The following is a 14,855-nucleotide window of genomic DNA, read 5'->3' on the forward strand; positions in this document are numbered from 1 at the left end:
CATTAGTCTGTATGGGAGTTCAGATTTACTCATTTCTTTTAGTTGTTTTAGGTCCTTTTTTATTTTGTTTTAAATGTTACTTCCATCTATTGTGGAAATAAATTAAATCTTTAAATGAATAAAATTGTTATTTTTGATGGAATACAGCTACTCATATCCCCCTTCATGCATGCTAAAAATCGATTTGCAACTACGAGTTCCCAAATTTACTGAACTAAAGGAAAGCATTAACCACATTACTTCAATGTTAATACAGCAGTATATCCTTGACTTATGAAACAAACTTTGATCTTTATGCTTATGCGTCCAAGTCATGGTTTTAATACTCTTATTTTCTAAGAGAGAATATAAAAATGTGGTTTTTAGAATATTTCCGACTGGTCCACTTACATGCTCTGTGCACTTTAAAAAGGGTATTAAAATTTTTTGTTTTTAGTATAGTTATGGAACAGTCAAGTCAAACAAAAATCAGCTCACCTTATGTATAATTAGGTAATCCAAACAAATAACCAGGAGGAGGCCTACACAAAGATTTCATCCATTAACAGACAGTTAAAGATGTTTAACCCTTGTGCTATCCTAGGCACTTTAACATTGGGAGTTGGGTCATCTAGACCCACTAGACAGTGCGCTGAACCTTTTTCGTCAATGATTTGTGATCTTCACTTGTCCATGGATCACATGAAATCCTCTTCACCTCTGTCCACTTTGGTCATGGTAGGGATGACACGTCAATGTAAGGGTGGGGTCATAGGATAGCACAAGGGTAATGACAGCAAATCACGGTGTGGAGAGTTGCATTATGCATGGGAACCACAAGATGGCGCAACAGAAAACAAAATTGACAATTGAGGATGGAGATAGTACATTCTTTCATTGTCTTATCAGAGTTTGTAAAATCAAAGAGGATAAAATGACCTCCAAGCAGGAGCCTTTGTCAAACACAGGTGAGTAATGAAAAAACATGCCGTCTCTGAAATAATGAGGCTCCTCACCTGTACCCTACATCCTATAACATCAAAAACATGAAGTGAACTCAGTCAAATCAGAATAATGCAGCGGAGAACCAGAAGTCCACAGCAAAACTGAAATTACGAGAATGTGTGTTAAACAGGGAACTTTTGACCAACACTGCTGTGAGTGTTTAAAATATAGGAACAACACAAATTAAGTGACTGAAGTAAGACCTGTTGACAATTGTCAAATGTTGGTAACAACGTATGGCAGCGATTATGTAGCATAAATAAAAAGCAAAGTCAAAACCAGAAATGCTTTTTCATTTTCAAAATGAAAAAGCATTTTTTGACTCAAAAATATAATGAAAAAGCAAACCACCAAAATGCTTTTTCATTTCCTTCCTCAACACAGCTTATTCTGTCACTTAATTAAAATTAAAATGAAAATGGTACTTGACATTTCATTTTCAAGACGTTCTCTGGTAAATGTGTAGCATAATTCATTTAGAAATGTCTAATTTGACATTCAAAATAGATTAATTGAAATGCTTTTTAATTTTCAAAATGAAGCTGCATTTTTTGACTCAAAATTAAAAAGAAAAAGCAATACTTCAAAATGCTTTATCATTTTATACTTCAACACAGCTTTTTCTGTCACTTAATTAAAATGATAAATAAAATAGTATTTGACATTTCATTTTCAAAAAGGTCCCTTGTAAATGTGTAGCATAATTCATTTAGAAATGTCTAATTTGACAATTAAAATGGATTAACAGAAATGCTTTTTAATTTTCAAAATGTAACTGCATTTTTTGACTCAAAATTAAAAAGAAAAAGCAATATTTCAAAATGCTTTTTCATTTTATACCTAAAACCGCTTATTCTGTGTCATAATTAAAACGAAAATGCAAAGAGGGGATTGCATTTGCATTTTAACATCCACCCCGCGCACCTTGTCACAATATTCATATCGAAAAAGCATTAGCAGAGGGGAGGCGGGGCGATGACGTCACTGCTTTCTCTGTGTGTCCGGCTGCTGACTGACACACACACACGCACCAGGAGCAGACTGTGTTAGCGGCAGAGACGAGGGTTTTGTGATGGTTGTGAACTTCTGATGAGTTTCCACGGCTTCTCAGGACTAAGTAGCTGCATGTCCGCCTTCTGCGGTCCTCCTCCTGACGCACCGCGGACAAGCTTTTTTCTGCGGACCGCCAGCTGCCTTCGCACAGCGGAGCGCGAAGCTCCCGACGATCGCTGAAGGCGGAAATGCTGCTGCGATCTGAGAAACCATCATATGAATTTGTGTTTCCAGTGGTGTCCAGAACAAAATAAAGACTGATTCCCACATATTTACAAATTTATCTGCAGCTTTGCGGTGAATTTACTGTTTGATGACACCTGGAGCTCCATCAATAGACAGCAGATTTCTCCATGCTAAACGTTGCTGGTTGGACCAAAACACTCACTCAGCGCGAAGCTGCAGGAGACTATCTTCATAATGTGCTTTTATTACAGTTGTGCTAATATTTTACGGCCTGCTCTGCTCGATCATATGTTTTTAAATCCGTGCGGTCAGACGACGCTAAAGTTGGCTTACGATTCACAGCTTCTGATTCGCGAGGGCACTAAAGGAACATTCTGCTGCATTTTTCACATTAAGATTACGTAAAACCGGGTCCTGTTCAAAAACCGCTGGACCTGGTCTGCTCAAACCTGGATTCCTGGATCTTAATAAATCAAACAGCAAATTCAGCGCAAAGCTGCAAATAAATGTGTATTGCTTTTTGTGTAATGCTTAATTGCTTTTTCTTTTTAATTTTGAGTCAAAAAATGCAGCTACATTTTGAAAATTAAAAAGCATTTCTGTTAATCCTTTTTAATTGTCAAATTGGACATTTCTAAATGAATTATGCTACACATTTACCATGGACCTTTTTGAAAATGAAATGTCAAATACCATTTTATTTATCATTTTAATTAAGTGACAGAATAAGCTGTGTTGAGGAAGGAAATGAAAAAGCATTTTGGTGGATTGCTTTTTCATTATATTTTTGAGTCAAAAAATGCTTTTTCATTTTGAAAATGAAAAAGCATTTCTGGTTTTGACTTTGCTTTTTATTTATGCTACATAATCGCTTCCATAACAACGTGCATGTAGTCATGTTTTTGCACATTTTTAAGCTATTAGTGTTTTCAAACAGTGCAATATGTTATTTTAATATGCATAAGCAGTTATTTACATACGTTTGCTCATATAAAGACTAGCACTTTATAGAGTTCTTGTTGAGGCGATTTCAGAAGGAAAGTTGAAATTGTGGATTTGATTTTGTTTTCGTATATTTTGAGAAATTTTCTTCTAGATACATTTTAGGATTACCGACCCATGAAAAGATATTCCAGTCTCTTTAGTGGTGCAGTTTTAACAGGCACACGACCTTATATAACAACAGAAGCACCAAAGAGTTTGAGGTTATGGTGGTGGAAGAGTCCTGGTCTGATAATGTTGGCTGTTCTCCACTGAAACACACAATCAAGGGACAAAAATGAGCATTGGGTCTTAATGAATGGAAGAAATTGGGCGGCAGTGGGTCATGCAGTTGAGCAGTTCGTCCAATGATCGAAGGGTTGGCAGTTCAATCCCTGCTCCTCCCAGTCAACTGTCAACTGTCAACTCCCAGTCAACCTCGCCCTCCCTGCCTCCAGGGTGGCTCCACTGGTGTGTGTATGCGTATGAATGTCCCTGTGATGGTCAAAGGTGCAAGCTACGCCCCTGTCAGTCTGCCCCGGGGTAGCTGTGGCGACATCACTAGCTTACATCACTGTGAATGAGGAGTGAGTGAATAATGGACTTGTTGTAAGCACTTTGAGTGGCTGGAAAAGCGAAGATAAACCCAATCCATTTTTATTATTAAATTCTGACAGTTTTGATTTATTTGTAATTGTTGAACAACTTGTCTCAATGCTGTCAGTTTTAGTGTAAATTCTGTTCTTATAAACCCATTCAAACATAATATTCCTTGTCCTGATTAGTTGTCAGTCCACAGATAATCCACTAACGGTAATGAGAGAGTGAGTATAGCTTCAAATCTAGCTAAATTATGTTAGAGTCTAAAGTCTGTCCCACAGTCGTCTTTCACATTATAGCTCCCTGTGCATTTTATTAACCCAGCAGACCTCTAATGGCATTGTGTCGTAAACTGTGGCGAGGTTAAGCCAGTGGCTGCTTTTCCTCAGGTCAGTGTGGCGTGTTCACACGCAAACCCAGATTTAGAAAATCCTAGTTGCTCCTGCAGGTGTTACATGGTCAACAAGGACCATTGCACGCCTGTATACTGGTGGAACCAGAGAGTTGGGCAGCATCCAAACAAGAGGACTAATTTGTTTTCTGCCGTCTAGTTAGTGGGTCAACAGGAGCATCAGACACACTGTGGAAAGGGAGAGAAGAAAATGACCTAAATAGTATCTGTGACGCACCCAGGTCCTATTGTAAGCAACTTTTAAGCAATTTATTTCTGAACTTTTCAAACTGTATATTAAAGGATGATCCAGCTTTGTTTAACCCTCTCCTCTGGCTTTAGTCTGAGATGAGAAGGCAGCACAGGGCCAACAAAGCAACAATCTATGCTTATAACAAGGTTTTAAAAGATATTAAATGGATTGAAGATATAAAAAATATTAGTTAGTGCTTCATTAAAGATTGATTTTATAATTAAGTCCAACTGAGGCTAATTCTGTACTTTATTAGACCTTTCTCGTACTTATAAAATTTAAAATAATTCAAAGATGATCTGATCTTAAGAGGTCCTAAAATACTTTATCATCTGCAAGTGTGGAGAACATGGAGGATCCAGCAGGAGCATCTTAAACTTCTGAGTTACGAGTTTTTTTGGTATTTTCTTGCAATAATTGCTCTGATATAAAAAGATTCAGATTATTTTCATAAAACACAACAGGAGCTTTTCCTTTTAAGTGATTTATTTCAAATTTGTTAAAAGATGTTCATTATTCACAACTGGATGGTTTTGTATTTAGTCTAATATTAATTTGGAAAATAAAATTTCGATTCTTTTTTTTACCACTTTGAAACACATTAATGAAATTCTAAATAAAATCAACTTTAACATGAGTAAATCTATAAATTTACCAGAGTTGTATTTCAAGTCTCTTATTCATTCAGGATACTTTTATAGCAGAAAAAGTTCTTAATATGTTTTTTGGGGGATTTCGTTTTTTTAAGTTGAAGGCAGCTTGCCTTAAAGCCCTTTGGATGAGAGACAAAACTCCACATGACCCTTTTAAAAACTTCTAATGCTATATAACCTGAGTTGTATTCTAATCTCATCTCATTTTGTGTCTTTTCAATATGTATGTCATTTCCCCTAATTTAAAGGTTTTATGGAGGAAAAAGTCAACAAGTTCTGAACAAGTATTCTGCATGATGATCTTTTAGAGAATTGTGCACTCACCGATGTCCCTTGTTTGCAGACAAATCAAAACATTTACATTATTTAATATCTCGTATGAGCTCTACCAAAAGTCTAGAAATCACTTTGCCTGGTAAGGACTTGGTGTTTTGAGTAAAATCTCATCGAGTCAACTTACAGGAAAAAGTTTTGCCCTTCAGGGAATTTTTTTCACTGAATTATATTTTCTTGCAAAACCTCCTTGAAGAAACAGATTTCATTGACATTTTATGAGCTCTAATATTTCAACACCTTTTCGAGCTTGAATATCCGTCACTGTCTTTTAGAGATCTGTCCACATGCCTGGACAGACATGTTGGCACAATTCTGTAAATGAATGAATAAATCATAATGATTGCTAAAATAACAAGCTTAAATTCATCTAGTGTACATTAAACATTGTATTTTTTTATCCATGTCTGTTTTATTCTGTTGAACAAAATGTAAAAATATTGTCTGCCTTTATTGGTTAATTATTACTTATTTCAGTCGACATTTATTCATTAAAGGAGGTCCATAAGAGTATTTTATGGAGTGATCATCACATGAGCAGCTGTGCTGGTTTTGTTCAAGCAGACATCTGGGTTGGCAGGGTTGTGAAGGGCTGACTCAAACATCTGTGAGGTTGAAAGAGGCGCTTTCATGTGCTAAATTGGATTGTATTTGCATCCAATTAAATGAGGTCTCCTGTGTTTCTCTGTGGCCTTGTGATGAACTGAAGGGCTGTCCAGTGGCAGCAGGGACACACTCCAGCTCCCTGTGATCCTAGAGAGGAAGAAAAAGCTGGAATACGTTATTTCGGAATGACTATTTGAGGTAATTGACCTCAAATGGCTGTTCAGTTTTGCTTCAACACACTCATTTAGAGGAATTTTACAGCAGTATTTTAAATGTAAAGAAAAAACATTCATGTTAGGTTTCTATAAAAGCTCGATACAATTGTAGGAAGATTTGGCATTAAATGGAGGTTCTGCTGTCAAGAAAATGTAACTTGATAAATCAAAACATCTTTAAAGCCTAAATAATCGTAATATTTAGTAATTAGCTATGTGGTGCTTCTTTCGGAGCAACTATTATGGTTCCACATTCATGGGTGTTCCCAGAAGCCTTTGAAAAGTCACTGTGCTTCTTTTCATTTCCTCTAAACTCCCAAAAGACCACAAACAGTGAAGGAAATAGTGGAGAGAAATCCCACAGCTCTCTGTGGGAACCTTCTTTTGATCAAATAGTGCAACGGGAGCTCATGTGAGCTCCAGATATTGAAATGGGAATCTACAAGGATAAAATCTTCAAGTTTTGACAGTGAAACAGAGTGCAGCGCAACATAATCACCCAACAAGGGAGAAGCATGCGTTGTAATCAGTTGTCCTGTAAATGGCCTCTTTTTCCCCCTCCTCCCCCTTGTCTTTCCTCTCCTGATCCTCCTCCTGCTCCCTTTCTCCTTGTTCTACATTCAAAGAGCAACAGGTCTAGAGCCAGTTCATGCATGACTGTGCAAACTAAGTGACTATTGTGGGCCTGCATCACTGACTCAGTATTTTCATTTCATCCTTTTGACTTTGTCTGGTATATTGGAGCTATGATGTTCCGAACAGCAGTGGAGCATGCTAAGAAGCATCCTGGTGTGAGTAAACTCAGTTTTTTATGTTCATTTATGAATTGTAATATTTTAGTAGGGACTTTGTAATGTTTTCACTTTATAAATTTCCATAAATTTGTGTTTATAAACAGACTTTAAGCACTCATGACTCATTAGGAAATATGTTAAATTGATTAGATAAGTACATGTTTTTGTATTGTATTTTTTGTTAAATGTTGTGGTGGGTGTAGATCCAAATTCAATTAAAAGATTTGTCAGTTTCCATATTTTTGGGAACAATAAAGCTTCTTTTTTTACCTTTAGTGTACAGTAAAGTGTGTCTTCACAGTCCATCTCAATGGTTCCCTCCTGTGTCTCCAAGATTCAGGCTAGTCAGTCTGTCTGAGAAGGAGACATGATCAGAAGTCTAATTTAGTGTCATCTAATCTCATTTAAGCTCTAATTTAGTCACTTAAGTTGCTCCAGAAAGAACAACTTAGGCTTAAATAACACTTCTGTGACTTCTGACAAATGTCAAATCTTGTGCTCATGAAATATTAGCAGTTGGAAAATGAGTTATTGTAAATATATATATATATATATGTTTTTTTTTTTAAGCTTCCGTTTTTCCCACCGGGAAAGGAGTTATTTCCGAATATTTAACCAGCTTTGCTGTCATAGAGAAGGGTGACAGGGTTTTAACTTCTTATCATTGCCCTCCCTAAAGAGGAGCGGTGAGACTCTGCCAGACTCTATGTGACTCAGGCAGAACTCCTTATTATGGCCTATCATCCTGACTGACAGACAAGCTGAGAAAAAGACAGAGAGAGACGCTGCGGGGAGCAAATCCCCATGAGACTCCACAAAACCCCCTTGATCAAGTCCTAGCACACAGACAGACGGAGAGACAGAGACAGCCTATAGGAGCCTGTGAGTTTTCATCAGGCAGACTGTCAGAAAGTTAGACAGCTGCATGGACACCAGGTCAGGGAGACAGATCCAGAGAGAGCCAAGCAGTGCACTTTTGGAGCTAAAGTCTCAAACTAAGATCTTCTAGAAAGCTAAATATAATAAGAATAAAAAAGCACAAAAATCAGTTTGCAATTAACATTTATTATCAATATTCGTTTGTATATATTTTTGCAATATTTGTCGGGTATTTGTTTGTCACCTAACAGAAGATAAAGGCTAGGAGGCAAAACACATCTGACCAAATTTAACTTCGACTTCACACCAGGAAATCCAGAACCAAAAATGCATTTCAGTGATGATTCCAGAAGGAATAGTGATCAGAAAATCAGTGTCTGTGAAAGTAAAAAGTTTAGTTTTGCATGAGTTTTGTGAGTAAGGATTTCAAAATGTTTGTATGTTCGAATCATGATATCTTCAGGTCAGTTTGGGTTGGACCATTACACGCAGCAAAAAAAAAACTCTTGGATGTTCAGACTGTAAAGATTGATGCTGTTGACATCCCAGAGAGCCCTAAAGACATGAAAAAAGGGTTATGGTCAACAAATAATCCACAAAACCAGGCAATGGTCGAAGAAATATGAAAACTTAAGGTTTGATTAATGCTCAACATTTTAATTTCAATAAAGTCTCAGTCCAATCATGATCTGTTTTCAAGATATGCCCAGTGGTCTTTTAATTGTGATTATGCTGTTTTTAGCCAAAATCCCCAAAACCTGTATTGTTTTCTAGGTAATCAGAAATTTGCCTCTGACTTGTAGGTGGGACTGTTGGTGTGGAGTAAGCTTGCAATCATTTCCCCATCATCCCTTTGTCTACATGCTCTCCCGCTAGCTTTCATCCCCTCATAACCTCCACCTAACGTCACTGGTGCAACAAGAATGGCAAGCAATATTGGAGCTATCCGGCCGTACAGCTTCGAGGCAAATGGCAGCTTAGACGAGGAAAATGAAGATGCATTTGGATGTAGTCCTCTACAAGTGGATGCTTTAGAATGGAGCAGAGCAGGGAGCGTGTGGCCCACCGATTGTAGCACCTACGTCACTGCTACAGGCTTTTTCCAATGGTACTCGTTCATTTGCTCCAGATTCACCACAAATTGATTAAAGAAATACTCAGAAAAACAGTTTTAATCTTAATTTTCTTTTTATATGTCCTCCATCATCAGAAAAATTCTACACAGACGACAAAGAAAACACAGTTTTCTTTGGAGTGGGTCTTCAAAGAGAGAGCATTTATGTCCTTATGTCCTCTGGCCATTCTCTATTTAAATTCAGGAGAAGTTGGAGACCAGCAAAGGACAAATTTCTCCTTACTAAAGCAGGTGTTCATCTGAAATGTCGATTTCTATTTGTCACAAGCATCTTTCTCATTTTAAAACTGAATCGCAGTCCTCCTATTTGTGAGCTGTGTAATGAGGTCAAAAATACACTGTGTTCCTCTGAAATTCGTTGCAATTTAAAATGGGAAGTTGCATAAGAAAGAAACATTGAAGTACCATGAAATGGTTGCATTCAATGACTGCTTATTGCACCCTTCCATAATGCTTGAGTGTCAGCAGGTTCAGTGGAATAATGAAAAGTGAAGAAGCTCATGGAAGCAACTAATTGCCACAACTGCTGAGTTGGTGCAGCACCTTTATATAGCTGACACACAGGGCCAAATTAAGATTTCTTCTTCTAAAAAAACATGAAGGCAGATGAACATGAAGAGTTAAGCAAAAATATTTCATGAATGAGTATGATATGATGAAATATTGCAAATGCTTTGAATATATATGTATATTTTTCATATTAACTCAGCTTCTTTGCTTCACTTAAATCTTTTTAAATTAATCTCCTTTCTGTTTACTCAGGCTGAAATGGTTGATGCAGTGCAGAGAAGGAGCCTTTTATTTCCATTGCAGTCACTCATCTACATGTGATGCTGAATTTTTAACAAAAAAGTTATATTTGAAATTTCCAGTTTAAAAAAAACAAACAAACTTATTTCTGTGACGTCAGATTGTTAGTTGTGACTCTAAAGTTTTGACATGGGTCTAAAAATGCCAAACTTATGGATAAAAAAGGTATGAGCAAATCCAGAAAACCTGTTAATCAATTACAAATCAAATTAAAACTTATTTATAAAAAGCGCTTCTCAGGCATTGCACAGCTGAGGCTTTTACATTTAAAAACAGAATCAGGTATTACAATAAAAACACAACCCATCCTTTGCCCTCCCCTCTCCCCTCTGTTAACACATGACTCACGACCCCCCAACTAATGAAAACTCATAAAAGTAACTTCTAAAAGAAACTTAAGGCTTCGCTTTGCTGTGAGGAAACAGTGTGTCCCAGACCGGGACAGTAATAGGATACGATGTTGAACTCCAGCTGCCCCTCAGCAAGGGCAATAACTGCAGCAACAACCACCGACCAAGCCAGAAAGCCCTGGCACAAAAGATCCTCACAGTAAACACTGAGGCTAAAATCATAGTATGTGTCAGTGCATAACTGTACACTGCAAGCCTCCAATCACACTTTGTATCCAGGAGTAAACAATGTCCAGTCAAAACACAACTTTATGTTTTGGGTATTCCTGTCTCTCTCCAGCTCATCCCCCAGTTCTTCTTTATCTGCTTGGGAATGGGCGGAGCTTCCTTATATCTGATCCGGCTGGCCAGAGGACCCCATGTCACGTAAGGATATTCACATTTAAACTTATCTTTCATGATTTTTTAACAAAAAAATGCAGGTCCAGGTCAGACACAGACAACAAAAGAAACTGTTTTGTGATTAGTTTAGAACATGGTAAATCACTCAAGGAACATAGAAAACCAAATTGAAGGCACACATTCAAACATTTTTTACATTTTGTTAACCATCTACTGATGAGATTATTTGTTCCAAAAAAGAAAAAAACAAACAAAAATCTTCTGATAGATCAATTGATCAATTTTTCTAAAATACATATAACTTTACAATGCAGACGTCTAATAAACTGAGGTCAAAACTTGACAGAGGATTAATAACTGGACCTAACGGAAGAAGAATTCCTTAAATGATGATTAAACTACAAATACTTGCACACAAAAACTTGAATGTTAAAAGTTGTTTAAATTTGGTCATGGAGAGGAGATATCAACTTTGTTTTGTGAGAGCTTTTGTTAACTTGGAATTTCATATTAACCCACCTCCTGCATGCATTTCTACAGATTTTGCTTTCCATATGGAGTTATATGCAGCCTACCTTAATGTCCTTAATGGACATTAAGGACATTAAGGATCCCCTCCTTCATGTGGGCACCACTGAGGTTTCTTCGTTTTTTTCCAGAATCCGTTTTTTAGGAGTTTTTCCTTATCGCGAAGGGGGGTCTAGGGGCAGAGATGCCAGTATAGCTTAGTCTAGTTTGTTAGTTCAATTTAGTATTTTCCTATTGAACTCTATGTATTCATGATCCTTTTGAGTTTATGTTTCACTTTTTCAATTACCGATACGGAGTCCATCGAGACGACTGTTGTTGTGAATTTGGGCCATACAAATAAAATAGAATTGAATTGAATTAATGTCCTAAAATTGTACATTTTCTTCTGTTTTTTGATAGTTTCTTTGTGAGAAGCAATTCCAGGAACAGGAGTGGTACTGTTACCTTATTTTAGATGTTAAAGATTAGAATTTGCCATAACTCTGAGTATCTTTTTGCATGTGTAGCTGGAATAAGACCAGCAACCCTGAACCATGGAATAAGCTGGACCCCACATACCAGTACAAGGTACAACAAACATGCATGAGTTTGTAATAAGTGTTTACAAGCTAAACTTCAGCTGTGTTGTTTTAGACATTAAGGGCTGTCAAAAAAATTATTTTAATTTTTTAAGCTTCAACTGAATATCAACATTTTTTTTTTTTGCAGTTTGTGGCCATCACCACGGACTACAAAAATCTGAAGAAGGACGGACCTGAGTTTTAATTCTAACATACCAATTCAAAAATATTTATAAAATAAAATTAAAAAGAGTTCTTATCTAGGGTCAAATTCCATTTTTTCCGTTTTTCAGACATGCACAGGTTAGAAGGTGTTTGATCACATTCGTATTTCTGAGGCTGTGACATTTTAAAGATGGGCTGGTAAACTTACTGAAGTGACTAAGACTTTCAAACCCACGTGACAGATTATAAGTTGCTTTCCATACTAATGTTTCTGCCTCATTTACTCATTTACACCATAATGAACATAAGTTTAGCTAATATCATTAAAATGTCAAAGAATTTCAGTCTTTGTTCTAAAAGTCGTGTTCTAAAAGTTCCCACAAATCAGTAGAAAAGCAGAAAAAACAAACATGAAAAATAATATTTAATCATGTAAATGTTTTAGAGAGCCATAACAGTGTGGGAAACTGTTCGACAGAACATGTTGTTTCCTTCTCCTGGAGTTATAAGTTGTCACCACATTCCTGGAAAGTCAGGAAACTGAATTATGCCAGCTGGTATAAAATGTTTCAGTCCTGTTGAGCTTTATTACTGAGTGAATCTTTGGGAGCTGAGTTCATTTTATGATTGACACACGTCTGTAAGTTCAGCTGCCACTAACTTCAGTTAGTCCTGAAAAAATGGTACAGTAATTAAGCTGGATGCTTTTATTAAATGATTTTCTCTGTCAGTTTCCAGGTTTTGTTGGAAAGTTGTCTTAAAAACACCTGCACAGAACTGGATGAGAAAAAGATCTTTTTCCACATGCTCAGTGACTGCAGTGGAGCACATCTATCTTTCCTCGGTGCAGGTGTCACTCTTCTGGAGACTTGCTGCTGTGAATTCAGCTCAGATGCCCTCATTATACGTGCAGAACAGCATGTGTGTACCTGTGTGACATGGGATGTTTATGGTCAGTATTAGCTGTAGCAGCTAAAAAGTGTTTAGCAGAAGTTTGCATTCATGTGCATGGCATTTTAAAATGCTTCGTCCAACATCCTGGATGCCACATATGGGATGTCTTTAAAACAACATGTTGTTGTTCATCATTTTACAACCTTATACATTCAAAGAAGCATCAAAAATATTCTCAAAATATCACAGTAACTGCACCAAACATACACCACAAAAGAGTTAGCCTAAAAATAGGAAAAGAACACTTAGGAGTAGAAAATAGTGCAATTATCTTTCCATGCAGCAAGTCATTATTGCTTCAAAAATCTGATAAAAGATTTAGAAACAAACATTCAAAAAGTGAAAAATAATCTAAAAAGCTAACTGTTAAATAGAATCACTTAAAAAATGAACTTTCACTGCCTAATAAGTATTTTTTTGCTAGTCCAATTTAACTGGTTTATATTTTCTGAGTTCATTTTGATTAGAGTGTCAATAAACTAGTGTAATAAGTTGATATGATTTATTTTAGAACAAAATGTGAATATGACCTTAGCACGAGATTGGCCATCTTAGTAAATCCTCACATCGCCTTCAAACCTGTGTTCAATGTTAAAAATTGTCTGAGAGGTTTATTTGTGGTTTCTCCACTTTATGAACTAAGTCTGTTTAATAAAATGCATTCAGATATCTTTAAAAAAAAATCTTAAATAAAGCAATTTAAGGTTTTTAAGTCTTAGATCAAGGTTTTCTGTTATTGTCAATGGTTTGGAGCGAAACAATTGACTCATTTCAGAAATAATTTCCTTATTTCTTGAGCCTAGCTCTCAACTGTGCTAGTTTTGAAAATGTTTACAGCAAACAAAAGTTTAAACAACATAAAACCTGGTAAAAATTTGTGACTGTGTAAAAACAAGATTTTAAGCCTTTGCAAGTATCAAATAGTTTGTAGTGTAGGATGTCATGTGACCTGGGGTAAGGGAGTGCAAACGGTTTTAATAAAGCCTCTTAAAAATCACGCTCATAGTATTTGTTGGTGGTGAGAAAGAGGCTAAACTGAAGGAGATTATTTGTTTTTCTGCAGCAAAGTTTGTGTATTAGGGTTGGTTTTCTGAAAGCCGACATACAAACAGACAATTGTCTGACCTGGGATGTTGAGAGGAGGAATTCCTCTGGGAGGAGCAGATGCAACTCAGAAATGGAAGAACTTGATCAAATGCCTGGCAGAAAACAAAGCAGTCTGACTAAAGTCCAACTATTGGGGCTGAATAACCAGGGCTTAGAAAGGGAGCAGCAGCGCTTGAAATTTAACGCTTGTTTAGTGCTGCTTTGTTAAGCACTTTGTGTGCAAATGCAAAGCTTCTCTCAAGATCACAAATAAATACATCAAATGTAAAATAACTTTTTTTTATCCCAAAGTGAATTACAAAGAAAGCCAAAACCTTTATGTGTTGAAAGTACAAAAATGCATGAGCAGAGAAGAGCAGTAGGGGAGGAAATGTTGAAGCTGCAAGTCCTAAAGTTTAATGAAGACAATGAAGAATTTCCTGTACATCATGAAACCAACTTGTCATTGAGGTTGAATTTATTTATTTAATGGGTTCATCTCCTACTGTTTTACTGAAGTTTATACTTGTGAGCAAGAGTGTAAAATCTGCTCATTGATTTCATTCAAATGTAAATCTGTTTGAAGTGCAAAGAGCAAAAACATCTGTCTTCCTGTTGCATCGTCGCCAATGCTTATAAAGGATCCGTTTTGTTTTCCTTTTCTAGTAAAGTATTCCCTAAAGTGGCTACTATGAGGAAATGACTGCAGGAAATTCCAGCTCCTGACCTTTCTAAAGCCTGCATTCCCCTTGTTTCTCCAAATACAGACTGTCTGCCTCAAATCTGTAACATGGCCGCAAATATATTAAAAATAAAAGTAAGCAAACTTTAAATTATAACAAAGCACATATTGCTGTTGTGTTTTTATTTTATTTTACAACTTGCAACAGCTTTTCATATGAATATAAATCAACTCAACTGAATAATTGGCTTC

The 14,855-nt window shown here is 36.5% G+C and overlaps 1 protein-coding gene across 1 annotated transcript; it reads left to right on the plus strand.

Annotated features, from left to right (window-relative positions):
• The first annotated feature begins 6,841 nt into the window (after window positions 1–6,841).
• LOC101164642 (NADH dehydrogenase [ubiquinone] 1 alpha subcomplex subunit 4-like 2) lies at window positions 6,842–14,767 on the plus strand. Its single transcript, XM_004070346.3, has 4 exons — window positions 6,842–7,046; window positions 10,564–10,649; window positions 11,663–11,723; window positions 11,865–14,767. The coding sequence occupies exons 1-4, from the start codon at window positions 7,002–7,004 to the stop codon at window positions 11,919–11,921; spliced, it is 249 nt and encodes an 82-aa protein (XP_004070394.1). The 5' UTR covers window positions 6,842–7,001; the 3' UTR covers window positions 11,922–14,767.
• The last annotated feature ends 88 nt before the right edge of the window (window positions 14,768–14,855 follow it).

Source organism: Oryzias latipes, chromosome 7 (genome assembly GCF_002234675.1).
Source record: "Oryzias latipes chromosome 7, ASM223467v1".
Classification (NCBI taxonomy): domain Eukaryota; kingdom Metazoa; phylum Chordata; class Actinopteri; order Beloniformes; family Adrianichthyidae; genus Oryzias; species Oryzias latipes.